Genomic DNA, 26,994 nt, shown 5'->3' with positions numbered 1-26,994 from the left:
CTTTAAAAAAAAAAAATTATTATTTCACATTATTATACAAGCAGCAACTTACTAATCTTACACAGTAGTAGCAATATGGCTTTAAAAAAAATATATATATTATTTCACATTATTATACAAGCAGCAACTTACTAATCTTACACAGTAGTAGCAATATGGCTTTAAAAAAAAAAATTATTATTTCACATTATTATACAAGCAGCAACTTACTAATCTTACACAGTAGTAGCAATGTGGCTTTAAAAAAAAAAAAAATACTAGCTGTTTATGTTGCTAATGTTTAAATGGCAAAGGGCAAATTCCACAGCAGTGTTTCTTACATTATCTGCAAAATTATATGAAGTCCAGTAAGTTTTAGAAAAACACAGCTAGCAACCTAGCTGGTCAGTTGTTCGCATGTGGTGGGACGGGATGGGACACATTTGGAATTTGGCCTCCAGCCTTTAACCCATCAAACACACACAGTGGGACAGTGAGCACATGTGCCTGGAGCGGTGGGCAGCAATCACTGCAGTACCCAGGCAGCAGGGAGAGTAAAGGGCCTTGATCAAGGGCCCAATAGTGGCAGCTTGCCGAGCCCAGGCATCAAACCCATATATATTATATATATATATATATATATATATATATATATATATATATATATATATATATATATATATAAAATATTATATTCATATATATTGAATAGTGCAATGGTGCTTAATAAATGTTTCAGATGCTCCAGTCTCCTATCCTGTGCCCCAATGCAATTGCCCCTCCTGCCATCCCAGTAGCTGCAGCTTTGCACAAAGGGGTATATTACATGATTTGCTAGGTTACAGTTATGTTTTCCAGGAAGTTGCATCTTAAGAGGGGAGAAAAAGGAGAAACAGAAGAACTGAACTCTAGTCAGACTGGAAGCACATGGTGTGGCGTATCGCCAGTGAGCAGGTCAGGCCTACACGCTCCTCTCTCTACTGACAAAAACATGGATTCAAAGACACAAACATAAGCCAGTCTCCCTTTATTATTCACTTATGAACTTATTTAATCCATTAAATGTCTCTTCAGTGATCATTTATCAATGTGTCTGAACAAAATATCAGATTGGCATGTGTTAGAATGTGCTATAACATTTCCTGATGAAGATACATTTCCCACAATTGAACAACATGGATTAATGGCCATAAACAAAGCATCCAGCTTAAGATGGATGGGCTAAACTGCAGAAGACCATGTTGGACCATGTTGGGTTCCACTTCTGTCAGCCAAGAACAGAAAGCTGAGGCAGCGGTGGACACAGGCGGAGCAAATCTGGACTAGAAAACACTAATTAAAGCACACTAACATAGTTCAGGCTTTCTTTATTATTTACACTTATTAAAAAAATAAGTCATAACCTGTCTGATAAGCATCTTGACGGGGTGTTTACTGGGCCAAAAAGTTTTCTCTTTGGCATGTGTTAGAATCTGCAATATTGGGCAATGATTAGGCTGTGTTCTGAATCACAGGCTTTAGGTTGATGAGGGTGTTGCTGGCCTGGACCAGTTCTGAAATGGACACTCTTCCCCTCTGTTTGATGAACTGAGCCACTGCTTTCATCTCTTCCAGAGTGATGAAGATAAACTTCCCCCTATCGTCAATCACACCTGGAGAGTGGGAAGGAAGAACACATAGAATTCATCAGGGAAAGCAGCAGCTTAGAGAATAACATGACATTTCACAATTATACTTCGGCCAAGAATCAAAATGTAGCTTATGGGACATTTCACCTCCATAGTTTTATAGTGGAAGGCATGTTTGGTGTCCAAAGTTTGCTTCTTCAATTCTGCACTAAAGCTACAGTATCTTCTAATTAGAGCATTCAGCCCAATCAAGGTTCACCCACTGCTGACACAAGTGTTCAACAGCAGGCACAGCTCGTATAATCTCTATAGAAAACCACTGCCAATGAAATGAGATGCTCTGGAGAAGCTGCACATGAACCTCAGCTAATGTCCAATGCCAAGTCTTGGCTAGTGGGGTATAAAGCCCCCAGTGCTGGGCTGTGGAGCAGTGAAGCAGTGAAGCAGTGGAGTCCCACAGGGTTGTGTTCTTTCACCCCTTCTCTTTAGCCTCTACACTAACGTGTCTCCAAAGATCCAGCTGTGAAGATCCTGAAATTTGCAGATGACTCCACTCTGGTGGGCCTCATAGCCAACGGTGATGAGTCTGCTTACAAAAAGGAAATTGAGCTGCTGGTGTCTGACTGTAGAGATGGTGGTGGACTTCCCGCGCAATCCACCCCCCCTTCCCCCCCTCCACATCAACAACACTGCAGTATCCATGGTGGAGTCACTCAAGTTCCTGGGCACCACCATCTCCAGAGACTTGAAATGGGAGAAAAACACCCTCTCTATCACCAAGAAAGCTCAACAACGAATGTTCTTCTTGAGACAGCTCAAGAAATTCAACCTGCCACAGACCCTGATGATCCAGTTCTACACAACGATCCTTGAGTCCATTCTCACAGCCTCCATAACTATCTGGTTTGGTTCCTCCACCTCACAAGAAAGAACCAAACTCCATCACATCATCAGAACAGCAGAGAGGATCATTGGATGTAACCTGCCATCACTTCAGCAGATCTACACCAGCAGGGTGAGGAAGCATGCTGGCAAAATTACATCTACTTCTATATATATTTTTCAACCAAATCTGTTTCACATCTCTCAGCTTCTTCAGCTCTTTATTACCTTTATTACTTTTTACTTTTTTAATTTATCCCCTACCCTATTTATTGTTTAGTGTAATTTTCCTTTAGTTTAATGCTGTAAATAATCTGCGTTCTGTGTTTTTGTTACTTATCATACGTGTTGCTCTCACCAAGACAAATTCCTTGTATGTGTAGCATACTTGGTGAAATAAAGAGATTCTGATTCTGATTCTGAAGCTGGATTCTCTGGAGTGATGGAGCTCCATCCACCAGCCCTGGAATGAGCTGGAGTGCCAGAACGAATCACCCAACATTAATACCTGACCTCACTAAAGCATTTGTGTCTGAATTTAATCAAATCCTCCTGACAGCAATGTTCCAACGTCTAGTGGAAAGCCCTCTCAAAAAAGCAGAGGATGTTACTCCTATTAATAGCATTGCAGTTTCTACAAACTTGTGGACACACTGCGTTGCCCACAAGTAACGAAAGCACACAGCCACCAGTTTAGCAATGTCCAAGCTTTCTTAACAGACTTGCTTGTTTGGTTTCTGATACTGCAAGACATGTCATCTACAAACAGGACCTATTGGCACCATGCTGCTTAATGCCAGGCATGGGCTAAAGGGGTACAAAGCCCCCCAGTTGTGGAGCAGTGGACCTGTGGAATGATGAACAGTGCTCAGTCAAGTACAAAAATCCTCATTAAATCCTCACAGTAATGCGGCTCCATAATCTAGTAGAAAGACTTTTTTCTAGACAGTAGAGACAGTTACTCCAACAAAAGCAGGATACATTTTTTAAAACCCTTGATTTCTGGAGAAACATTGAATGAGCAGATGTCCCAATACTTTTGTCCATATAGAGAATATAACTATATCAAAAGGAGCATTAGCAGGTAAGGAAACCTAAACTTGATATTTGACCTAACCATTGCTTTAAACACTGCTATTACACATGTTTAGCCTACTTTAAAGTTAAGGCAAGTAACATACCGGTGAGTGAACCATCTGCTATCAAGTCCTGTAGTCTGGCGATAGCGTCCTACAAAAGAATAAAAGCACGTTTTTAAAGAGCATAAAAATAATTCATACACAGTCCATATAAAACTGGTCTTTTTACATTCCATGGAGGGAAAAACCTCTCTCACCTGTGTGCGCATTCCAAAATGCGATGCCAAGTCTTCTAGCAACACCACCTTGGAGTCCTGTGAAAACAAGCGCCTTCCAGTTAAATATACACCTGTATAGCATTTAAAAGCACTGATCTCAGCCATCAGAGAGTTTTACTGCAGAAACTCCAGCTCCAATTATAAGGGATGCAGGTGAACATAAATCCAGTAAAAAGGAGCAAGAGCTAGATTTTGAGTAAAGTAGTGAGATCTTGTGAGCTAGTCTGAAGAACAGAGCTGTGTTCCTCCAGGTTTCTCCTGGACGCCCCCCAGTCCAGCCAGCACAGCGTGGAGATGTGTTCAACTCCAGCAGCAGCAGCAGCAGCTCACCTGATTTACCATCATTAAGCCCTGATTTACCACCAAACCAGGAGAACTCTAAATAATAGTAGACTCCATGAGGAGATGTTCTAATGATGAACACACTGATGGAGAACCACCACCTCGTTCTGTAGGAATGTTATTATTAGTGTTTATTCTAATATCAGTGTTTTACTAAGGTAATAATCACTTCACATCACTGCAGCTTTTCATTCTAATTTTCACAGGTGGCTACAGGTTTGCACAGTAATGTATGGACAAAGTATGAACCAACTTAATCACTTACGTGATAAATCAAATAACCTGACCGGAAAAGGGTCAAACTATGGGTCATGTAAAACACCTACATACCTTAACATACTGGATAAACTCCTGAAGCAAGTTCCGAGACTGGAGAAACAAAGAACACAAAGGAGAAATCAGGAAAACAGAGTTTTTAAGCCATAAAAACAAATCTTACATTCATAGAGAATGCTGGAAAACCCCATGAAATCAATGACCTCATTTACACCTGGTCATTTTAATGCATCCTGAGTATGAGGATTATATCTATATACACTATGGCCTGGGGGTCACGAGTTTGAATGCATATCCTACTTAGTAGGCTGTAAGCTTCCATTGTCTGCAATATACAGTAGCCTTGCAGCGCAGCACAAAACTGTATGTCTACATTTATCATCACTTAAAAGCAGCACCTCCTGTTCACTGAGCTCATCAGCCTCTCCCTGCTCTTCAACGACGAAAGACTCTTTAAGCTTCTGGTACTCCTCCTCCTCCTTCCTCTCTTGCTCTTCTTTAGCACGACGTAACTCCTCTTCCTGAAGCAGAAAACAGTTGTGGAGATGAGATAAAGCAGTAAATCTGAAATATTACCATCATTTATTTAACAAATGAATGTCCAGAGGCCTCTGGAGATTTAGCAGAATGGTAGACTGCCCTTAAAAGTGGGCAATATGATTATATGTTGATAGTATTGTGATAAATTACTAGTATATCATGGGTATATCAACAGCACTTCTAGGAAACTTAACAACTGCATATATCATAGACCAATCATAGAGGGCTTACAAATAACAACAGCCAGGTTATACGTTTATAGTAACTGCATAAACTAAACAGTATGTACCAGATTAGACATCAGTCCATTATCTCATTAACTTATTTATTTATTTTTAACCAGTTATTTAATGTTTGTCCTGATTAATTTAAAAATCTACCATAAAAAGCCCCCCCCCCCCCCCCCCCCCCCCCCCAAGTACCATGATATAATGGTTTTGCCATATCACCCAGTCTTAGGATGCTCTTTTATGTGACCGGTCCAAGTGTGTTTATGGTCACATAAGTTGGTCATTTTCTGCTTTCAAATTCATCAAAGCTTCATATTGGAGATGAACAAATTTTAGAAACAAGGAAACCACCAACAAGTAAGGGTGTGGTGCCATCTATTGGCCACTGTGAGTAAGTAACACGCTCTGTAGTGACCTGTTTCTGTTCCAGCAGTCGCTCCTTCTCTTCCTCCTTCCTCCTCTCCTGTTCCTTCAGCTCCTGTATGCGCTTCCTCTCCTCCCGCTCCTCCAGCTCAGCCTGTGACAGTGAACCACGTTACGTTGTTAGACGTTCAGTACAACCAAGATTTCCTAGGCTACTCACACATTTACTCGCACATCGCTGTAAAACACTGTCAAGTGGCTGTTGTGTTCAAAATATAGCCAAAATATTATACAATACTAATATATATATATATATATATACACATACACACACACACACACACACACACACACACACATACGAGAGAGAGAGAGAGAGAGATTAGCCCCTTCATTTAATTCAATTAAATTCAACTTTATTGGCATAGCACAAAGAGACCGGCGAGTAGGAGGCTGGAGCCACACCCCAAGTAAAGAGCAGAGCCAAAAGACTAGAGAGTGGGTAGCCAGAACCACGCCTCAGAGTGATGAGTGATTCTCGCCACTCTCGCCTAGAGAGTGGCGAGAAGGAAGCTGGACCTGGACCCAGACCCTTAAGTGAAGAGCAGAGTCCAAAAACTGGCGAGTCCCCCCCAGATAAGATAAGATAAGATAAGATAAGATAAGATATTCCTTTATTAGTCCTGCAGTGGGGAAATTCTCAGTGTAACAGCAGAAAGGGATAGCAAGACACTCAGTTACAAAAATTTAGATAAATAATTTACACTATATACACAATATAAATAAGAATTAAAAAAGCAATAAACAAACAGTATTATTTACAGCAAAAGACTCTTAATTGCACATTGGGGGGGGGGGGGTATTGCACATAGTATTCCCTGAACATGAACATGTGTGTGTAGTTAAGTGTGTGTGTATGTGGTCCGCTGGGAGCAGTGCTGGTTGTGCAGTCTGACGGCAGCAGGAAGGAAGGACCTGCGATACCGCTCCTTCACACACTTGGGGTGAAGCAGCCTGTCGCTAAAGGAGCTGATGACTGAGAGGGATGACTGGTGTCAAGAGACTGGCAAGTCGGAAATTTAAGCCATGCCCCAAATGACAAACACTGCCAAGAGATTAGCCAGTGGAAGCTAGAGCCATGCCCCCAAATAACAAGTGAAGCCAAGTGACTGGCGAATGAGAAGCATCCGAGTGATGAGTGGTGTTAAGTGACTGGCCAGCTGGAAGCATGAGCCACACCCCCAAGTGACAAGCGGAGCCAAAACACTGGCGAGTGGAAACCTGAGCCACATCTCTGAGTGACAATCTACCTGACAGTTACCTGGGTATTGTTCTAGGTCTTGGTTCTAGGTCATCCATCTTAGCTGGGATTCAACTGGGGTTTGCGTTCACACTGAACCCCTTACCATATAATTACAGGTTAATACTCGGTTAAAGGTGCACGTGTGAAAGGGGCTGAACAGAGGAATGAGTGGATGCTCACCTCCCTCTGTGCTCTCCTGGCCTGTTTCTCTTCCAGTTTCCTCTGCTTCTTAGCGCCCACTTTCCCTGCAGCCTGAGCGCGCTCCTCAGCCTGCGGCCGCTCATCTTCCTCTTCCTCGTCTCTCTGTGCACCAGTGTTCTCTGAGGAAGAGGTGTCAAACAGAGGAGAGAGAGGTTTACACAGAGAAAACACACTAAACTTCGTCACCAGGCAACTTTAACTGTGCTCTTGACCGTGGGATGACTGGTGTTGTTACCAGGCTCTGGGGCGTCCCGCTGTGCGCGCCTCTGTGCCATCATGCTGGAGACGCCTCTGCGGTTGCGGAGCACGCCGGCCACTCGCTCCCCTGCCACTCGCGGTGGTGCTGCGACTTGAGCGGCCACATTCTGATGGTCCTCACGATCAGCTTGTGAAAGAGAGAGAGAGAGAGAGACAAAGAAAAACATCATCTTTAACATCCGGGCTTCATTTCTATACGTTGAGCTAATACACTGCACTGTTATGCCCAGGGGGCGCTGCGAGGGACCTTTGGGCTGCTTGAAAATATATTAGCCTGCCGAAATTCTTGGTTAACCCATTTTAGGGCCCCTGTCAGTCCCAGGCCCGTGAAATCCAATCAAAGTCTAATAACTTATGTAGCTAATCTTAAAAAGGCTGGTTCTGTGGCTACATCTGGCTAACCAAGAAGGTTTGATATGTAAAATCCCCTTAGGGATAGAAAGAACATGTGCTTATACACTATATGGACAAAAGTATTGAGACACCTGCTCATTCATTGATTGATTGATCATTGGGTATTAAAAAAAAAGAGTTGATCCTGCTTTTGTTGGCGTTTTGTTGGAGTTACGGTCTCTACTGAAGAGAGCTTTCTACTAGATTTTGCAGAAGCATTGCTGTGAGGGTTTGATTGCATTCTAGCAAGGTCAGGACGTTGGATGATGATGACCACCCCACCTCATCATCATCATCATCATTATCCCCAACTCATCCTAAAAGTACTGGATAGAGCACCACCATCCATCATTCCAGAAAACACAGTCAGTTCCACTGCTCCACAGCTCAATGCTGGGGGGCTTTACACCCCTCTCTGGCCCACACCTGGCATTAGGCAGCATGGTGCCAGTAGGTTCATGCTTATGGGTGCAACTTAAAGTAGCTGAATGGGTTCATTAGAAGGGGTGTCCACAAACATTTGGACAGGTAATGCATGTGTATAAATATATATATATGATACTATGAACGTATTTGGGCATGTTTACTCACCCTCCTCTGCGCGTGCACGCACTTTCACAGCGAAGATGATCAGGACTACTAAAATCGCCGCAGCGATCAGATACAGAGCAACGTCCATTATTAAGACAGAAACCACGCTTTAACCCCGAAGTGCAGCCATCAAAACATCAGCCCCACCATCAGCCCCACCATCAGCCCAAAGCTGACGCTGCTCTCCGCTCTCTACCGCCGTTCAGGAGCAGCGCCCCCCACCGGTCCGGAGACACAGTCCCGTTCACGAGGAGCATGCCTGAGGCCTGGTCCTGGACTGTATTAGACCTTCAGTTATTAGAAAATACAATAAAATCCCAATTCCAAATGGACCAGGCTTAATACCTAGTCCTAGTAATGCATCAATATGCAGGGTATCCTACATTAATAGGATTAGGTTCAAAACCTAGTCCAGAGCTTCACATTATCTGTAATGGAAAGGATATAAAAAGGTCTATGGCAGCTTAATCCCTAGTCCTAGTCATGTTTCCTGTGCATTTGTTAAACCTAGTCCAGAGCTTTACATTATCTGGAATGGAAAGGGTACAAAAAGGTCCATGACAGCTTAATCCCTAGTCCTAGTCATGTTTCCTGTGCATTTGTTAAGACTAGTCCTCAACTACACATCATCTGTAATGGAAAGGATATAAAAAGGTCCATGACAGCTTAATCCGTAGTCCTAGTCATGTTTCAGGTACATTTATTAGACCTAGTCCTCAACCACACATCATCTGGAATTGAAAGGATACAAAAAGGTCTATGACAGCTTAATCCCTAGTCCTAGTCATGATTCCTGTACATTTATTAAACCTAGTCCAGAGCTTCACATCATCTGGAATGGAAAGGATACAAAAAGGTCCATGACAGCTTAATCCCTAGTCCTAGTCATGTTTCCGGTACATTTATTAGGCCTAGTCCTAAACTACACATCATCTGGAATTGAAAGGATACAAAAAGGTCTATGACAGCTTAATCCCTAGTCCTAGTCATGTTTCCGGTACATTTATTAGGCCTAGTCCTCAACTACACGTCATCTGGAATTGAAAGGATACAAAAAGGTCTATGGCAGCTTAATCCCTAGTCCTAGTCATGATTCCGGTACTTTTATTAAGCCTGGTCCTCAACTACACACCAGTATTTTAGTGCTAGGCTTAATCTCTAGTCCTAGCAATGTGGCATGCACATTTAGAGACTGTTAGGATCAGGGATAAAGCCTAGTCCTCAACTATACACCATTTAGAATGCAATGGATAATATTATCCAGAACTAGACTTAATCCCTAGTCCTAGTAATGTATTAATGTGCAGGATAACCTATATTACATTGTCATGTTTCCGGTACATTTATTAGGCCTAGTCCTAAACTACACATCATCTGGAATGGAAAGGATAAAAAAATGTCTAACACCAGCTTAATCCCAAATCCTAGTCATGTGGCATGGTACTAAACCTAGTTTATCTAGCTTAATATCTCATTCTAGTACTGTATTAATGTACAGTGCCCCCTATATAACTAGGGCGCGGTTGCAAAGTAAGATATAAAGAATTCTGGAGAGAAACTTTATTAGAAATGTCTACAAGAAACTCTAGATCTGTACGACAATGTTGCTGAACTAGCCTCTTCTGGACTCTGGATGGCTCTTCCTGGTGGTGATCTTCAACCTGGAGTGTGCACAGATCATCTACCTCTAAAGTATCAACAAGAACCCACTGGGTCTCTAAGAACATGGATGCTGAACTGGCCTCTTCAGGACTGGAAGTTTCAAGGTAGACTGTTGTGAGGACTATCTATGATGGTGGGCTTTGTCCTGGTAAATTAAGATTATCTTTGCACCAGACACAATGTATAGCTTGTGGAGTTTTTTATTTTGGAGTATTTTATTATGTAATTTATTATAGTATTACAACATACCGTGTATTACATTACTATGGCCCTAAGCTTAGGGTCATTAATTGGGAAAAAATGAAGATGTTATCTGAACATGGGGTTTAAGAAAATATACTTGGGATCCACTTCTGCTTCTCTGGAGGAACAATAGTTTAAACTAACCCAATGGATTTTACACTGAAGAGGTCACAAGACACAGCAATCAGTCTTAAGGCAGTAAGAATGAGGTGTAAGACAGTTTACACTGAAAAAGACATGACAAAATAACTCATAAGCATTAACCGTGATGTTAATACAGGTCATGATGCACAAGGACAACAGCAACCGCACATCTTGACTGATTCAAGTCTGTGATTTGTGACAGGGTTGTACTGGAGAATAACTACTATTAGGCACATTAGGTGAAGTTTACTGCCATTCTATGGTGTGAATTCTCTCAGTGCCCAGGACTTGGTGGCTATCTCCTGTTGCAATCTGGAGTATTCTTCAGCAAGTACTTCAAATTCCCTGCCGTAGATCTCAAAGGATGCCAGTTTGGACTCCAGCGACTGTTTCTCCATCTGGGCAGCTTTCAGTTCAGTGTTCAGTCTCTCCCTGAGAGGAACAGTCAGCAAAAGAAGACAGGTGTGAAAATGACTGATGAAAACAACACCTTAAAATACACTGGTTTTTAAGAAAATTGCTAAGGTTTGAAATAAAATTACTGCTTGGTCCACTTTGTCCACATGTCACAGCATTACTGAGCTTTTTTTAAACTGTTCTTTTTCTAGAACAGAATAGGGGACATCATTACTAGAAATAATACAAGAATGTGGCACACAAGTTCTTTGGGGTTTTCTGGAATCAAATTCAGACATATAGCCATTTAAAATATGAGTTTCAGTGGTGCTGAACGTTCTGAAAGGTCCTTTATCACATCAAGGCCAGGATCTCTTAACTTTCTGCTAGTGACCATGATGGACTACACCTGGTAGCTGGTCTATGCCCACATAATAGGGTTTATTTGACAGCAGTGACTGGATTGACCAACACATTGACCAGTACAGTGGGAAAGTCCAAGGAGCTCAGTAGTGTAGATCTGAGAAGGAAGAGCTTAAATCAGGAATGTCATTGGTGGCATTACAAAAAAAAAAAACAAGAGTCGTGTCAGTCTTCACCCTACCAGTGTCAGGAGCATTGCACATGATTAGGGGAGAACATTTATGGGTTGGATAATTGGATATAACCCAAATAGTAGAGAAAATGGGTTAAAAAAATAAATTAAATAAAAGTATAGCAAAAGTAAAGAATAAAAATACTAAAAATAGAAAAATAGAAAACAAAAATGAAAATAGAATAAGAATTTTGTAACCCAATAGTAGAACACTTCAAAGAAATCACTAAAAGATCAATATAGCCATGAGGTTATGTAAACTTTTGACAAACTAATTTAAATAATAATGATATAAAATATAGATGAAAACATGATATGGGTCCTTTAAAGAAATATATACTTTCTGATGATGTCAGTCTTCATTATGAGCACAACATCAGAATAAATATCTTCCACCATTCAGGATTAAAGACCGGCTGAGTAATGCTTACTCACGTTATTTTACGATGAGTTGCTATCTTGTCTCTTGTGTAGGTGTCAAGCTGGACCTCAAGCATCTCTGCCCTGCAGGATAAGAATAATGAATTTGTACAGCGCAACAAAATGATCTCATACATTCTAGGTAAGAGAGCTGGGGTCAGAGCTTAGAAAGCTGGGGTCAGCCAGAAGAGAGGGTTAAGGACATTGCTCAAAGCAGCAACAGTGAAAGCTTTGTGGCCCTGAGTATTAAACCCACAACCCTGTAAACAATAACCCAGAGCAGTAGTATTGGCAGCACAAGTTAAAACACAATATCCAATGAACCACTACTTTTCTTAGTACTTTTTAAACTTATTTTTCTTTATTCTATTTATTGTTTTGTGTATTTTTCTCTCTTAGTGTAATATTCTGATTCTATGTATTGATACATTTTCTTACACCCCTAAAACATATGAAGTCAAATTACCTTATCTTCTGAATGCCAATTTCACATTTGGCTTCAAAGTACTCAATCTTCTTCCGGTCAAGATCTTTCTGAGTTTTTAGTCGGAGGTCCAGAACCAAGGTCTGCAGGAGCTGCATGCATTCAAGCAGTTCCTAACAGAAAAAGACAAATACAACGAGGATGATGAGGAGGAAGCTTAGTTTTTGGATCTACATCATGGACGGTGCAAAGCAGCACCTCTGCTGACTCACAGAAAGGTAGGAATGAGTCTGTCGCTGCAGCAAGGTGGCATTCTCTCTGTTCTTCTCAGATAAGCCCTCTGCTCTGCTGCGTTCGCTCTCTAGAAGCACCGGCAGCTTAGACAGCTTCACAGATTTGAGTCCCTCACTTTCATTTTCTGAAACAGAAATGAAAGCAGAATGCTTTAGATCATTTGGATATGACAATTATGACAACATTATCATTATCAAGCTGCAGTACACCACTACACTTATCGCAGTGTTTATAGAACACTGGCCAGAGATACAGTTAGTAATTTCCAGTTACTAATGGCACTTGGCTCATGTTTTTATCCAGAGTGACTTACATCAGAATCATGTTAGACAGGCTGGAGAATCTAAACTCTTAAAAAGGTGCCATAAGTGATTCTTTAAATGATTCCACTGACAAACCACTCCATAAAGAGCCATTCTTACAATAGTGCGAGAGCGCTGCCTTTATATTAAGTGATGTTTAAGTCTTAAAAAGGTTCTTCACACTCACTTCGATTGCAAACATGGGTCCTTATGGGTGGTATACAGTGGTTCATCTATGGCAGGGCTGTTCAATCCTGGTCCTGGAGATCTACCACCCTGCAAGAATTCAGCTCCACCCCGAATCTAACACACCTGATCCAGATAATGAAGGTCTTCAGGAGCAACTCTGAGTCAGAGTCAGTTGTGTTGGATCTGAACTCTTTAGGGTGGTAGATTTGTTATCAGCTGGGACCTACATATAAAAACATTGTTAAAGCTGTTTACCCCACTCAGGCTGATAGTAGGAGAGGATGTTGAAGAGCTTCTTCTTCAGGTGCTTTTGCAGTTCTGTTGGTAGGCTCTGTTTCATCTGCCAGACATCCTATTTGTAGAATATAAAATTTAAAAATAAAATATTTTTAACGAAATTTAAAATGGTCACGCTAAAGGTTTAGGGCTGGGTTTAGAGATCAAGTTTAGTCCTAGACTACAAAACATTTTGAAGAAAGTTTCCATTCAAAGGAATAATAACAATAGTCCATGACTAGGTTTAATCCCTCTCTGGGAAACCAGGCTTTGGTGTTAAAATGCCTGGACCTTTCTAACAGCAGTCTGAACATGCTGCTTTCCTCATCATCCACTCATCTCACTCTGTCATTACAGTGCTGTTGTTCAAAGGTCAATGGTCAGTGGTGGTTGTGGAAGTATACCTGCTTAGGAGGCATCTGATTCAATAGTTTCTCAGGAGAGAGCCCCAGGATGAGTGGCTGATCCTGGTCAACAGCATTGCTGGGGTCCAGCTGCCTGGCACACCGAGCCACCATCAAACACTGCTCCAGCGTGCCATAAAACTGCAAAGAAAAGACCCAATACAATTAGTTTAAACAGTATTATACAAGCATTGGTATTTGTACTTTTACTCCACTGCAGTAAATACAAATCGCTCAAAACGCTTTGAGTGCCCCCTCATTGACAGCTGTACACACACATTTCTGGACAAGCTGAAAGATACAGAAGCTGTATCTGATAGTAAAGAAGCATGTGAACTGTGTAAGACTAAACAAGCTATGATTAGCTTTTCTAGCATGTGCATTAAAGGCCAAAATGGCAGAAATTAGACAAACATTTTATGGAAGAGTGGTTAAAATGATCCTTTTCTGACACATTAACTAACCAACTAACTATTACTGCTGTTCTGTGGAACGGTACAGTCTTTTGTTGCTGTGTCACGTTTACAACAAGGTTCTGAGCTAAGCTGAACCAAAGTAAGCTGCCTCTCTTTTGGAAAAGTGCCCTAAACATGGCTTATTTGTTAACACCACAAAAAAGAGCTTTATTTGAACTGGCAAGTGCAGTGACAGTGCCAGTTCACATCTAAATAAGGTCACGTTTAAATAAGGTCATGTTTTCAAGGGTTTTCAAGTTCCTCCGGCAGGCCGAGGACTGGCCTTTAAAAGCCGCACCCAATCCATTAAGAATGCTCGGATCACATCCCTAATTTCTACCATGGGATATTTGCATTATATAAAATTCAGGATGGATGATGTGGGGAAAGAATTTCATCCCGGTGCAGCTCTCTAGTTCATACCTTATCTTCTGCCGGTGAAGCCGTGGAGTGATGTTGACTGAATCTGTGCTCCTGGATCATCTCTAGCAAGAGCCTGTGGAGGCTCTCCAAACGCAGCCAGCCCAACTTCTGTGAACGAAGCTCCTTCTCTGCCTACATAGCATATGTTAATTTTACTCCTCTACATTCTATGTATGCTTCACAAGAACGACACCTTTACTGAACTTTTCTATTCTTATTTGACTACCAGCTGTTTGTACATCCATCTAACATAACACACAGTGGACTGTGTGTGGCTCAAGATACCTTCTCCAGCTCTTTTCTCAAGTGCAAAGAGAGTCCGGTACGATCCACATGCTGTGACAATGTGGCCAGGAGCTTGCAGAAGAGAGGATTCTGGGTCAAGTCATCCTCCGTCAGCGAGCACAGCGGGAACGCAGCTAAAACTAAAGAACAAGCAATACATAATCGCATCTTGTAAAGCATTTTTCCACGAATTAACCTTCAAACACACTATATGGACAAAGGTATTGGGACACCTGCTCATTCATTGTTTCTTCTGTAATCAAGAACATACATCATCCTGTTTTTGTTGAAGTAACTGTCTCTACTGTCCAGCATTAGTGAGATCCGGATGTTGGACAATCACCATCCCACCTCATCCCCAACTATTTCCAAAAGTATTGGATGTCGCACAATCCATCATTTCAGAGAACACAGTTCTACTGCTCCACAGCTCAATGCTGGGGGGGCTTTATACCCCTCTAACCCACACCTGGCATTATGCAGCAGCATGGTGCCACTAGTTTCATTTTTATTAGCTCCAGTGCGTCCTATTCTATTGCCAGTACTCCTCTACTACAGATCCTAGACAAGCTGTGTGTGTGCATTTGCAAATCTGTGTGAACAATGGGTGCTAAGGAAAGGGGTGTCCACAAACATTTGGCCTGAGAAATATATGGATTTTCACTTGTATGAGCAAACAAACAAACAGGGAATGATCTGTAAATGTATAAGATGATTAAGTGCAAATACACAAGATCTTAATCAAGGATAACATGGACATGTTGGAGTAGACCACTAAACTGTGCAGTAGAGAAGGATTTCAGGAGGACTGGGACACTTTGGTTTGTCTTACCTTGGTGATGTAAGCTGTCGCCTTTGCCCACAGAGCTACACACAGAGTCTGGACACTGTAACATCTCAGTCTTTGCTGCACAGCAGAGCAGACACATAGGCAAAAGGGAGAAATATGGCAGGTTAAGGCACATTGGTGCACTGACAAAGCTGATGGTCCATCTTTTAAACAGTAAGAAACAGTAGCACTAGCTCAGTGCACCACAAACTCTAAATGTGACAAATGTTAATACTGATATCTTTTTTTTCTCTTTTCTTTCCTATAGATGATATTTTATTGTTATTATCCTGTGTCAAACAGAGAAGGATGGGTTCCCTTTTTAAATCTTGGTCCCCCCCCCCAAGGTTTCTTCCTCTCGACCCAAGAGTTTTTCCTTGCCGCTGTTGCCACTAGCTTGCTCAAGAGGCTATACCAGGATCTCTGTGTAGCTGCTTTGTGACAACATTCGTTGTGAAAAGCGAAATATAAATACATTTGAATTAAAATTAGAATTAAATCAACCACACTTCACTTCGCTGTCGTCTGAACGACCACGTCCCCTTTTGGGTTAAAGATAAACCCATTTACATTTCTGCTGCCAATTCGGAAATTATAGTTTCACCATGCCTAAAAGCTGCTGTGTGGCATTCGGCTCATCCATCAACAGAACAAACCCTACTTTACAAATTTCTTTACTTCCCCAAAGAGCGAAATACAGCAAAAGGAGAGATCTGTGGCCTCGAGCCATCCACAGAGAGGATCAGAACGGTGAGCTGTGGGACCTGGTCAGTTAATACGTGTACATCTGTGGCAAACCCTTCATCACAGGAGAACTGAAGGCTGATGCTGCACTGAAAGAGCTGAACAAGGAACACAGAGAAAAGCCATAGAAATCCCAGTTTAACACAGTTTAGCCTGGAACAAAGGGTTTTTAGGTTGGACAGCTAGACTTTCCCCTGATTGCTGAGACATGGGTACCAACACGGCTTCACCTGACGGTTCCCGGAAATTATTTTTATGACCATAATAATCCAAATTTCCGTCCTCTATTTTAAACACGCAGTATATTCCCTGAATGTATATCTTTTTATTAATGTTATTCAAAAGTCTAAGACATTGTTAAGGAGGGTATAAGGAAACTCAATGCTGGGCTTTATACCCCTCTAGTTGGCATGGCTGGCATGGCTGGCATTAGCCATGGTGCCCATGGGTTCATGTTTACCTGCTCCAAAGAGTCCTAATCTATTGACAACACTTTTGTACAGTGTGTGTGTGTGTGTGTGTGTGTGTGTGTGTGAGAGAGAGAGAGAGAGCAATGGGTGCCACTTAAAGCAGCTGAATTAATTAGCACTAGCACTATGTGTCCAAATGTTTGTGGACACCCCTTCTAATTCATTAATTAATTAGAAGGGGTGTCCACAAACATTTGGACACATAGTGCTAGTGTATTTCACCACTGCAGAAGTAACCTAAAGGGTTTAATACACCGTATCAGCCTATAACCTGTAACTTATAATGACCCAAGTATCAGAACATGGGAACACGTTAGCTAGCTGGCTAACGTAGCGTTAGCCTCGTTAGCTAGCCATTCGTTGCTCTACGCAGCTACTATAGCTATAGCTAGAAAACCAATAACGTTAGCTAACGTTAACTGTAACAGTTAATTCTGTCTGAATACTGACCTTTTATTAATCACTGGAATCGCCAAAATAGCTCAATCGCCGTTGTCGTGACCAAACAGACAGGCTAGCTCTGTGTTTACAGGGCTGCCCTGCGCTCGTGTTTACCGCCGCTCTACTGCGCATGCGCGTTTGTCAGACGGGAAGCCCGTCCAGTAGAGGGACAGGGGGTTGGCTGTCACTCCTTTCACTCTGGCTGTCCGATCTCCCAAACGAAATAACTGAGATCAGCCAAACCAGGTTATTATACACTTCAGGGAGTCCTCCACGAATTGAGTATAACCTTATGTAGGTGTTACATTGGTGTGTTTAGATATTAGGCTTTTCACTATTTCATCTGTGTATATATATATATTTGTATTTGTATTTTTATTTTTTTTGCTTATATTTCTATATTTCTATATTTTCATATTTTTATATTTTATTTTTAAACTTAAATGTAACTTATTCTATTTTTATTTTTTTATTTTATTTTTCTTTTGCACTTTTGCACTTTACTTCATTAAGTTAAGGTTTAGTTATGTTTAAATTTAGATCTTTATTATATAGCTTGATGTGGGCAGACTGTCTAAAAAGCATTTCACTGCAAGTTATACTGTGTATGACTATGTATGTGACAAATAAAATCTGATTTGATTTGAATGCAAGTTGTGCATTGGACCATCATTATACCATATGTTAAATGGATGGATGATTGGATGATGACACTAAAGTTTATATATAATAAGCTGGGACAACAAGCTAATATACTGAGGGCACTAAATATATATATTTTTTTATTTCGTGGACTCATTTTATATATATATATATAATTTTGTGGCTGCTAGAAACTTCATTTATGGCCTCGTTGTATTATTATTTGGCCTTAGTACCTTGTTTTATGGCCTTTAGAAACTTAATGTGTCTCAATATGTCTTGTGGCCACGCCTAATAATAATAATATTAATAATTTAAAAGAATGTGCCACTTCTAGAGCTTTGTATATATATTTTTAATAGCATTAATTAACATTTAATTGATATTTCATGTGAATTAATGTGTAAATAATACATTTATTAAAATTATTCATGAGTATTTCATTAATAAGAAGTTAAATAAACAAATTCAGGAAGCTGTTAAAAGTATAAAAGCCATAAGTAAAGAGTCTGTCTTAAAGACTGTTATTAAAATGAATAAAAACGTGTCCTAACAACGAGCAACGCAAGCGAGCATCAGTGACGAACCTAAACCCTCACAAACAGTACAGGTGTGTCTTTGCATGCCGCCAGCTGCAGAGACGTTTGGCTGGATGGCCTGTTAATGTGCTTGAAGTGTGACTGGGGTGAAGGCAAAGGTCGTCTATCATCAGAACGCAGTTAAGCACCCAAACACGGGTGAGGAGAAACTGACCCATGAGGAGAACCGAGTCCAGTCTGGTTTGCTCTTCATTGTCGAAGTGAGTGGTGAAGATCATCATGGCCAGATCCAAGAGAACTCTCTGAGGCCTTCAAAAAGAAGACTGTAGATGCAGATAAGTCTAAATGAGGACATTTAGAAATCAGCTGTTCTCAGGACTGTCCATGTGGAACAACTGACCAACATGGCCAGGACAGGCCGTCCTAGCAAGTTCAGCCACAAGATGGATACAGAAGTCTCCAATAGTCCCCATAATGTCATCACGGACCTACAGGTAGATCTTAGACCACAGCTGATATCCAAGTACAGCATCTGCCATCAGAAAGACACCAAACAAGTTTGATCCTTATTAGGGTAAAGATTGCCAGAGAAGACCTAAACAAAGACCAGGACTTCTGGAACAGTGTGTGGAACGTCTTTGGACACATGGATCTCTGGTGTTGACCTGGTGTCAAGTGCTTCCTTCATGGTACCTCCTAATAAAATACTTATTTGGTCTCTTTCTGTAAACGATGTAGTGGTCAGTGTAACAGCTGATCTCTAATTGTTCTGAAATCTTTTTGACCCCCTTCCCAGACTCATCTGCATCTACAACCGTCTTCCTGAAGGCCTCAGGGAGCTCTTTGGATCTGGCCATGATGGTGATCTTCACCTCTCACTTCAACAATCAGGAGCAAACCCGAGATTTAAATAAGACAGACTCCTCCAGAATAATCCTCTCCAACCATGTTTTGGTCATCTGCAGCCGATGTTCTGCACCTGATATATATTTTAGATATTTTGAGTAGTAATAAATGTGTGTGTGTGTGTGTGTGTATGGGGGGTCGAACTTTCTCCTCAGAATAAATTTTTTTTTTCTTTAGTTCTTTATGTTTTATTATATTTCAAAGTTATATTACATCTGCAAAATGTTATACATGGCTAAAGTGATGGGAGGTCGAGCAGATGGGAGGGCTTGTATTCTGGCAGCAGGATGCATTACAGTGGAGTGGGTGGTGTTTTTGCCCCTCATTATTATTTTAGTTAATGTGCATATTGCATACTTTTATAGCTGTAATTTGATGGTTACAGATGTTCTAGGTGCACATTACTGCCTTTAAGGTCGTTAAAGAGGCTGTTTGACAGGAAAGACACTGCAGTGGGAAAAGTGAGGTACACGGATACGGATCCTGGACTGATGACGTGGTGCCATCGGCTCACCGGGGACGGAGAGGATGGCCGACCAGAGCAGGCAAATTAAACTCGCTGCAGCTAAGAAAAAGGTAAACTGCACCCCTAATTTAGTTCCAGTAATACTTTATAGTGTCCTGCGACTGTGTAGTGTCTGGGCTGTCACGAATTTGTGAAAGGGTGAAGGCTTGTTTATGCGCTGACACGTCCACGTCTACCGGTGTCTGCCTGACCGCCTGTCCGGCCGCGCCTCTCCCAGTCGGGGCTGTCAGCTGCACTTGACGCCGGGGCTTTAGCTTGGCCTTCAGGATACGTTAGCTGGTGATAGTTAGCTAACGTTTTCACAGCGAACCTAGTGAACATTTTAGTGAAATGGGAGGGAGGAAACAGTGGTTTTGCAGCCTGTACTTATAAACTGTGTGGAAGTGGTAATGTTATTTGTCGGCCTGAACGGATGTGTTGTTATTTCAGCCGGTGCTGCTGCTTTAGCCCACAGGCCAATGCAGGAGTCAGGGGGGGAAATATGGCATTTCCAAGGAGGCAGGTTTCACTGGGCGTGGGTGGAAATACAGGCAGCCTGTTTAGGTAGTTGAATAGTTGATAGATTTAACTATCCAGTTACTTTCTTGGTGTATTTGTCAGTAATGGTTAAGTCAGCTGACAGGTGCCAGCCCTGCGTACTTCATCAGGTTGCTGATGGAAAGCCTGCATTAGATCCATAAAGGCACCAGTAATAGACTGGGTTTTCTGGGAGACTGCTTCACTGTAGGGCACTACTTAACCTATTTAGTTAATATTTACATGTTAAATGATACTAAGAGTATGGTATTTCACTGGCATCTGAGCCCAGCAGTGCAGTGAAGGCACGGGGATGTCTGGGTGTTGGTCAGTCACATCTGTATTATTAAGGAAATGTAGTGTGAAGGTGAAGTCAGCCAGCTTAACCAATGTGTGTATATATATATATATATATATATATATATATATATATATATATATATATATTCTTTTGCTCCAAGAACAGCTTAATTTCTTCCAATATGTTAAAACATGGGGTTAAAACTAGGGGCAGTGGTGGTTCAGCAGTTAGAGCGCCGGGATATTGATAACAGGGTTGTGGGTTCGATTCCCGGGCTCGGCAAGCTGCCACTGTTGGGCCCTTACCCTCTCTGCTCCCCGGGCGCTGGAGTTGGCTGCCCACCGCTCTGGGTGTGTGTGTGTACTCACTGCCCCTAACACGTGTGTGTGAGTGTGTGAGTGTATGTTCACTACCAGATGGGTTAAATGCGGAGGACACATTTCGCTGTACAGTGCACAGTGTACTGTACAAGTGACAAATACGTGCACCTTTGCACCTTTACCTTTAAAACATGGCCCATGTCCCATGTCAAAGCGCTTACATGCGCTTACATGCTGTGAGTTTCCCCGATTTCCCACATCCAAAAGCTGTGGATTCAGATCCGGTGACTGGGAAGGTCACTGATGACTAAACATCTGACACAACTCAGGGTCATGTTCAAGAAGCGAGTTGAGATGACTTGTGAGATGGTCCCTTATCCTGCTGGAAGTAGCTGTTAGAAGATGGGTAAACTGTGGTCCTGAAGAGCCGCACATGCAGCTCTTCAGCAACGGTTCTTAAACCTTAAAGCTTAAAGACGATTGAACGGTATAAAATCTGGCCCAAAATGTGCCGAGAAAACTGGACTGTCGATACAAGGCAGGTTGGATCATGAATTCCAGCTACTGGAGCCGAATTGTGACCCTGTCATCTGTGTGAGCAACATGTGAACACTTTTGAACCATGTTAAGGAGCCTAGATCTGCATAACTTCGCATAACTTCGCATAACTATACATTGATCAGCCATAGCATTACTACATCTGGTTCCAGTGGCACCGGTCAGTGAGTGGGATCTGCATATTAGGCAGCAAGTGAACAGTCAGTTCTTGAAGTTGATGCGTTGGCAGCAGGAAAAATGGTCAAGTGTCAGATTCTCAGACACGTTGACAAGAGCCGAACAGTGATGGCTAGACGACTGGGTCAGAACATCTCCAAAACATCAGGCCGTCAGGTCTTGTGGGGTGCAGTGGTCAGTATCTATCAAAAGTGCTCTTAGGAAGGGCAAACTGTGAACCGTTGACAGGGTCATGGGCCCCTAAAGCTCATTGATTTGATCGATGGAGGTCCCACCTCACAACTTACAGGACTTGCAGGACAGGATGGATCTGCTGCTATTGTCTTGGTACCGGATACCATAGGATACCACCTTCAGAGGTCTTTTGGAGTCCATGCCTCAATGAATCAAAGATTCTTCTTTGATTGAATCAAAGATTCTTCTTTGATTGAATCAAAGATTCTTCTTTGATTTTTTTTGCTAGCAGGAGGGGGACCTACACAGCATTAGAAATACATCTACATTACTTTAGAGTTTAACATGGGAAAAGTACATCATTTAAGAACAAACATCCAATCCAAATGCTTCAGAACCAAGCTAATATGACCCACTAGTTGGGATAGTGCTGCACCCCTTGTACAAACTCCTCAAAGTATATACTAGCTGTTGAGTTCAGTGCAGTCAGATGACGCAAGCAGAGCTTATCTGGTGAGGATGGATCTGAGGTTTGCATTGTTCACAGTTTTGTCGTAATCGTCTGTGCTGATTGGCCTGTTGCTGCACTGCAAACTGAAAACCGTCCTGTTTGGATTCAGCTGAGGAATGTCAGTTATGGCAGAGCTGGTCTGCTCTATCAGATGCTGACTTCCTTTTGCCACTCCTCTTGTGGCAGCTGTCACGGTTGGTGTCTGGTGCAAATGTGCAACTGTCCACAGTGCATGCCAACACATGAGCCACAGCAGTGGCTGGTGAATGAAAGTGATACTGAAATATTTGCCGTGTTTTCTGGGTGTAATGCTAGACCAGAGATTCACCAAGAGAGCATTCGTTGATTTGAAGTCGGCCTGAGTGTGAAGTCGTAACACAGCTTTCTTCCGTACCCGACGTGTCTTTGAGAGTCTTTCAGTGAAGGCTGGAGGTAAAGGTAGTGGCAGGGAGATTGAGATGAGATTACTAAGGTCAAGTTTTGTACCTCGTTCTTTTATTCCAGGTTAACTATTACCACCCATCCTGTTATGCCAGATAAATATTGTACATTACAGGTCTGATTTACTGTTCTCGTTTGTTCGTAGGGACACGGTCAGTGCACCGTAATTAAAAGTCTGATTCCGGCTGCAAAACTTTGTTTGAGTAAAGAAATGGCAGGCTGTGTATTTAGTGCTGTTTGAACAGAGCTTGAGGAGGAAAAGTGCTTTACTGGATTACCTGATGAGGCCACACCCCTTGTGGCTGTAGTTGTTTTTCTTGAAGGTGCAGGAGTGTAAAGAGTTCTTAAGGGGAAGATTGGAGTAGATTGAAGTCTACCTTCAAGCCATGTGGCATGAAAATGCATGTTTACATAGCTGTAATCTGAACAGTTAACAGTCCTAGTCTTGCTGATATCTCATTTGCACATCATGTCAGGACATTCATGCATTGAATTGTTTGTGGTGAGGCTCAGGCAATCACCTTACAGCAGGATGACGAGAACACCGCTCCAACTGTTAAGCACAGGGGTGGCTCAGGCATGCTTTGGTTTCGTGCTGCATCCAGTGGCACGGGGAATGTTTCACTGGTAGAGGAAAGAATGGATTTAGTTGATTAACAGCAAATGTATTAATAGTAGTCGATATCCCAGTGACGACGCACCCATGAATTGGATGTGAGTCGCTCTGGTTGGGAGTGTGAGCCAATTCTATAAATGAATCATCTGTACAAGGGCAGAAGTGAAGTGAGGATGGGTTCTACAGCAGGGTAATGATACTAAACACTCATCAAAATCCATAGTGAGCTACCAGTGAACAACCTACTATGTAATGTTAAGTTTTCAGAATTTGTGGATGGACCCCAAAAGATCAGAACAGCAAGACGACCCTATAATCTCTCAGAACATGAAGCCGAATGGTTGAAAATCTTCTACTAAAGCTGCTACAGAATGTGTTGTGCTCACCAAAGGGGTTGTTACTAAGTACTGATCCTGCAGGGTGCCTACATTTCTGCTTTGGACCATTTCCCTTATTCCTTTCCATAATTTGAACCTGTAAAAGATGGAAATTAAAAAATAATTGTACCTCATTTTCTATTCTCTTTGGAATCTTTGGCAATTTACTCAAGTGCCATTCATATAATCTCCCCTCTATCTCGAGCCCCCAATACTAGGAGGGTGAAGACTAGCATGTCTCCTCCGACACATCAGCCACCGCCTCTTTTTGAACTGCCTCTGATGCAGCATCACTAAGTAGCCAGTGCACTCATGGCAAAGCATGGCTCTCCAGCTTCTATACATCAGCTAACAGAAGCCTGTGCTGACCAACATCACACTAGGAGTAATGTGGGAAAGTGCCATCAACCCACGCCTGAGAGAGCCAGGCCAGTCGTGCTCTCTCTGACTCTGGCTACTGATGGCTAGCAGCATGACCCAGGTATACTTGGGTCATAGTGGCAGTGCCACAGCCACTAGTAGCCTATCTAGATTAAAGCATTAATGAGATCATCTTTAACTTTGTGCCTTTTGGAAATCAGGGCATCTTCCACTACTTAGCACCAGTAATGGATCTTATGACCTAGGTTCCCCTGGGTGTATGGAAATGTGTATATTTCCAGCGGTTTCTGTTTAAGTCTTTGTGTTTCTGTCCATTTTGCCAACAGCTGAAAGAGTTCCAGCAGAAGAGCGCCCCGTCCACAGTCAGCGCCGGGCCGAAAAAGAAGAGGAAGGTGAAAGGAGCAGGCCAGACAGATGGGGCCTCCACCGACAGACACTCGCCAGACCAGGTGCGTTTCAGCCGACAGTCCTCTTTGTTGGCCATTAATGTTAATTCAGAACTGTTGAGGTTCTCTAGTCCGGTTGTGTACTTTGAGATTATTAAAAGTTTTGTAGTGTCAGTAAGTTACAATGAGGAAATGGATAATGACAGCTAACAATGACATAGGATGACCTATAGAAATGCTCTAGAAGTTTTCAACCTAATATCTGCTGCAGGTGTCGCATATGGCCAATTATTTCAGTGCATTTGGTGTAATGTGTGTTGCCTAAAAAAATAGGGGGTATGCACGTGACGTTACTCTTAGTTAGCTGTTAGTTAGCTGGATGTTCCTGGCTACACATCGCTGTCCATGGACCATTGTTTTTTTGGCAATTTTTTATGGAAGTGCTGTCGAGTCCAGCTGCCTTTACCTTAAGCAGATAATCGCTTGTGTCAGTCCCGGTTTGGCCGTTTTCCCTAATAAAGCCGGTTCAAAGGGGGTGAGTTCCAGCAGGAACATACAGCCAAAAGTGGACTATATGTGCCGGATGCAGCAGATAGACATACGGTTGGAAAACTGGATGATTCCTCCAAGTCTTGAAGTCTTCAGGGGTTTTCCTGCCTGCCTGTTTTTATGGTTTCTCACTGTACCTTTCTCTCTGACTCGTTCACTCACTAAGATGCATCCCTCTCTTTCACTCCTCCTCTTCCTTCTCCTGTAGATTGAGAATATTCTGAATGTTATGGTGTCTGATCTTAGTCTGACTAATGGAGTAGCTCTTCCTCCATTGGTCAACAGTCAGGTGAGCTGGGGTCTCTCACTCCTTCCCTCCATTTCTCTTTCTCTTCCATCTAAGACCGCCATTGTTCCATGCATGCAGTACTGAGAGCATAGGCCTCTCATCATGGATATAATGATGGTAGTGATGCATTAAGTTAATGGGAGCAGTTTGAGGGATGTAGTTCGTTCTTATTCTCATTTCTGTTATGTTTTGCATGTTGTTTACCTCTGAAGGCATGCCTGATCTATAAACACTGTGAAATTTCAGTTCAGTCATCAATGATCTTTTTTGTTTCTGCATTTTCTGTTATTTCTGATTGAAGGCAAAGCTCATGTGAATAAATTAGGACATCCCATTAAATAATGTTTTTTTTTTTATTAGGAAGTATGGACATATTAAAACATCTTTTAAACAATATCAATATCGATAACCATGATGAAGCCTGTAATTATTTTAACACAAGAATGCCAGTTCTTAATGAGGGAAAAGTTACCCTAATAGTTGGTATTTTCCCCTGTGGCTGAAATAACCTTAATTACACGTTTCCTATAACCACATACCGGTCTCTAAAGGCCTGTGTACACCTAGAATTAACATGTGTTTTGTATCCGGATAGTATCTGGATTGAATTCTGTTTACACTTAGCATTAAAATGCATCCCTATTGTGACCAGATGAGATCCCATTTTACTTTCCCCACAGAAAAAGCACATGAACATGTACATAATTTCACTTTTACTTACTGTAAATCAAAATTGTTCTGCTCTGGGAGACTGTGAACAGTTTGGAGGAACAGTGGGGGTTCTACAGTGCTGTGGAGCAATAGATGGTTTTCCCATTCCCGCAGATCCACAGTATTTATTGCTTGTATTAATGTTTTCATTTTTCCATATGTCCGCTTGCTTGACAAAATCTGATCACAGAAAACAGTATTTTATTTGTAATTGTGCTAAAAGTTGACATGATTCGTCTCTTCACACCTCCATATATGGTTTAAGTCATCCAATCGCAATCCGATCACAACGTGTCTTTAGGGTGTTTACACCGGGTTTTATATGCGGACGAGTAAAATCTGAAAGTGATCCGAACACCAAAACCGTTGTTGACTGGTGTAAACAGGTCCTGACATTCACTGCGAATATTTTTACCCCCTACTCCTCCATGCAGAATTCCTTCAGCTGTGTGATGTTTGAGGGGTTTCCTGCATACACAGCCCAAATTACCCCCCAGCATCTCCGTAGGATTATGATCAAGGCTTTGACTCGGCACTTTTGACTTCAGTTGTATGTGTTTTAGTTATATTACCTCCATCTCTTAGTTTATTAATATCATCTCTCCATTGTTCAAATGAAAATCAAATGTCCAGATGTTTGTAATATGTTCAAAGCTGTTTCTCCAAGCTCCTCACCATTAATACTATAGTACCAGTACTGTAGTATTAATGGTGCACTACTACAGTTTTAATGCA

General features: G+C 41.9%; 3 protein-coding genes across 7 annotated transcripts in view; 1 reads left to right on the top strand and 2 right to left on the bottom strand.

Moving 5' to 3' along the window:
- Window positions 1-991: 991 nt before the first annotated feature.
- ddrgk1 (DDRGK domain containing 1) lies at window positions 992-8,531 on the bottom strand. The gene is made up of 9 exons (XM_072696484.1): window positions 8,344-8,531; window positions 7,337-7,486; window positions 7,081-7,220; window positions 5,650-5,751; window positions 4,863-4,985; window positions 4,519-4,557; window positions 3,826-3,882; window positions 3,671-3,719; window positions 992-1,631 (listed from the first exon to the last, which is right to left on the bottom strand). Exons 1-9 carry the CDS (start codon window positions 8,429-8,431, stop codon window positions 1,471-1,473), a joined length of 909 nt encoding a protein of 302 aa, XP_072552585.1. The 5' UTR covers window positions 8,432-8,531; the 3' UTR covers window positions 992-1,470.
- A 1,670-nt stretch (window positions 8,532-10,201) lies between these two features.
- haus4 (HAUS augmin-like complex, subunit 4) lies at window positions 10,202-17,447 on the bottom strand. Its single transcript, XM_072692748.1, has 10 exons — window positions 17,349-17,447; window positions 15,688-15,762; window positions 14,856-14,995; window positions 14,571-14,702; window positions 13,693-13,833; window positions 13,268-13,364; window positions 12,500-12,645; window positions 12,270-12,400; window positions 11,819-11,887; window positions 10,202-10,824 (listed from the first exon to the last, which is right to left on the bottom strand). The coding sequence occupies exons 2-10, from the start codon at window positions 15,749-15,751 to the stop codon at window positions 10,650-10,652; spliced, it is 1,095 nt and encodes a 364-aa protein (XP_072548849.1). The 5' UTR covers window positions 15,752-15,762; window positions 17,349-17,447; the 3' UTR covers window positions 10,202-10,649.
- A 2,288-nt stretch (window positions 17,448-19,735) lies between these two features.
- The window catches only part of golga2 (golgin A2), a 29,380-nt gene continuing 22,121 nt past the window's right edge, over window positions 19,736-26,994 (top strand). For 3 of the 5 annotated variants that reach the window (XM_072695986.1, XM_072695977.1, XM_072695963.1), the window contains exons 1-3: window positions 19,736-20,002; window positions 24,651-24,773; window positions 25,468-25,548. In XM_072695986.1, the coding sequence (XP_072552087.1) occupies window positions 19,955-20,002; window positions 24,651-24,773; window positions 25,468-25,548 (252 nt within the window). In that variant the 5' untranslated portion in view covers window positions 19,736-19,954. The remainder of the gene's footprint in view (window positions 20,003-24,650; window positions 24,774-25,467; window positions 25,549-26,994) is intronic. The other 2 variants (XM_072695993.1, XM_072695970.1) reach the window with 1 other exon arrangement.

Source organism: Salminus brasiliensis, chromosome 1, assembly GCF_030463535.1.
Source record: "Salminus brasiliensis chromosome 1, fSalBra1.hap2, whole genome shotgun sequence".
In the NCBI taxonomy this organism is placed as follows: Eukaryota; Metazoa; Chordata; class Actinopteri; order Characiformes; family Bryconidae; genus Salminus; species Salminus brasiliensis.
The sequence above is the reverse complement of the archived record's forward strand: the minus strand, read 5'-3'. Positions and strand labels throughout refer to the sequence as shown.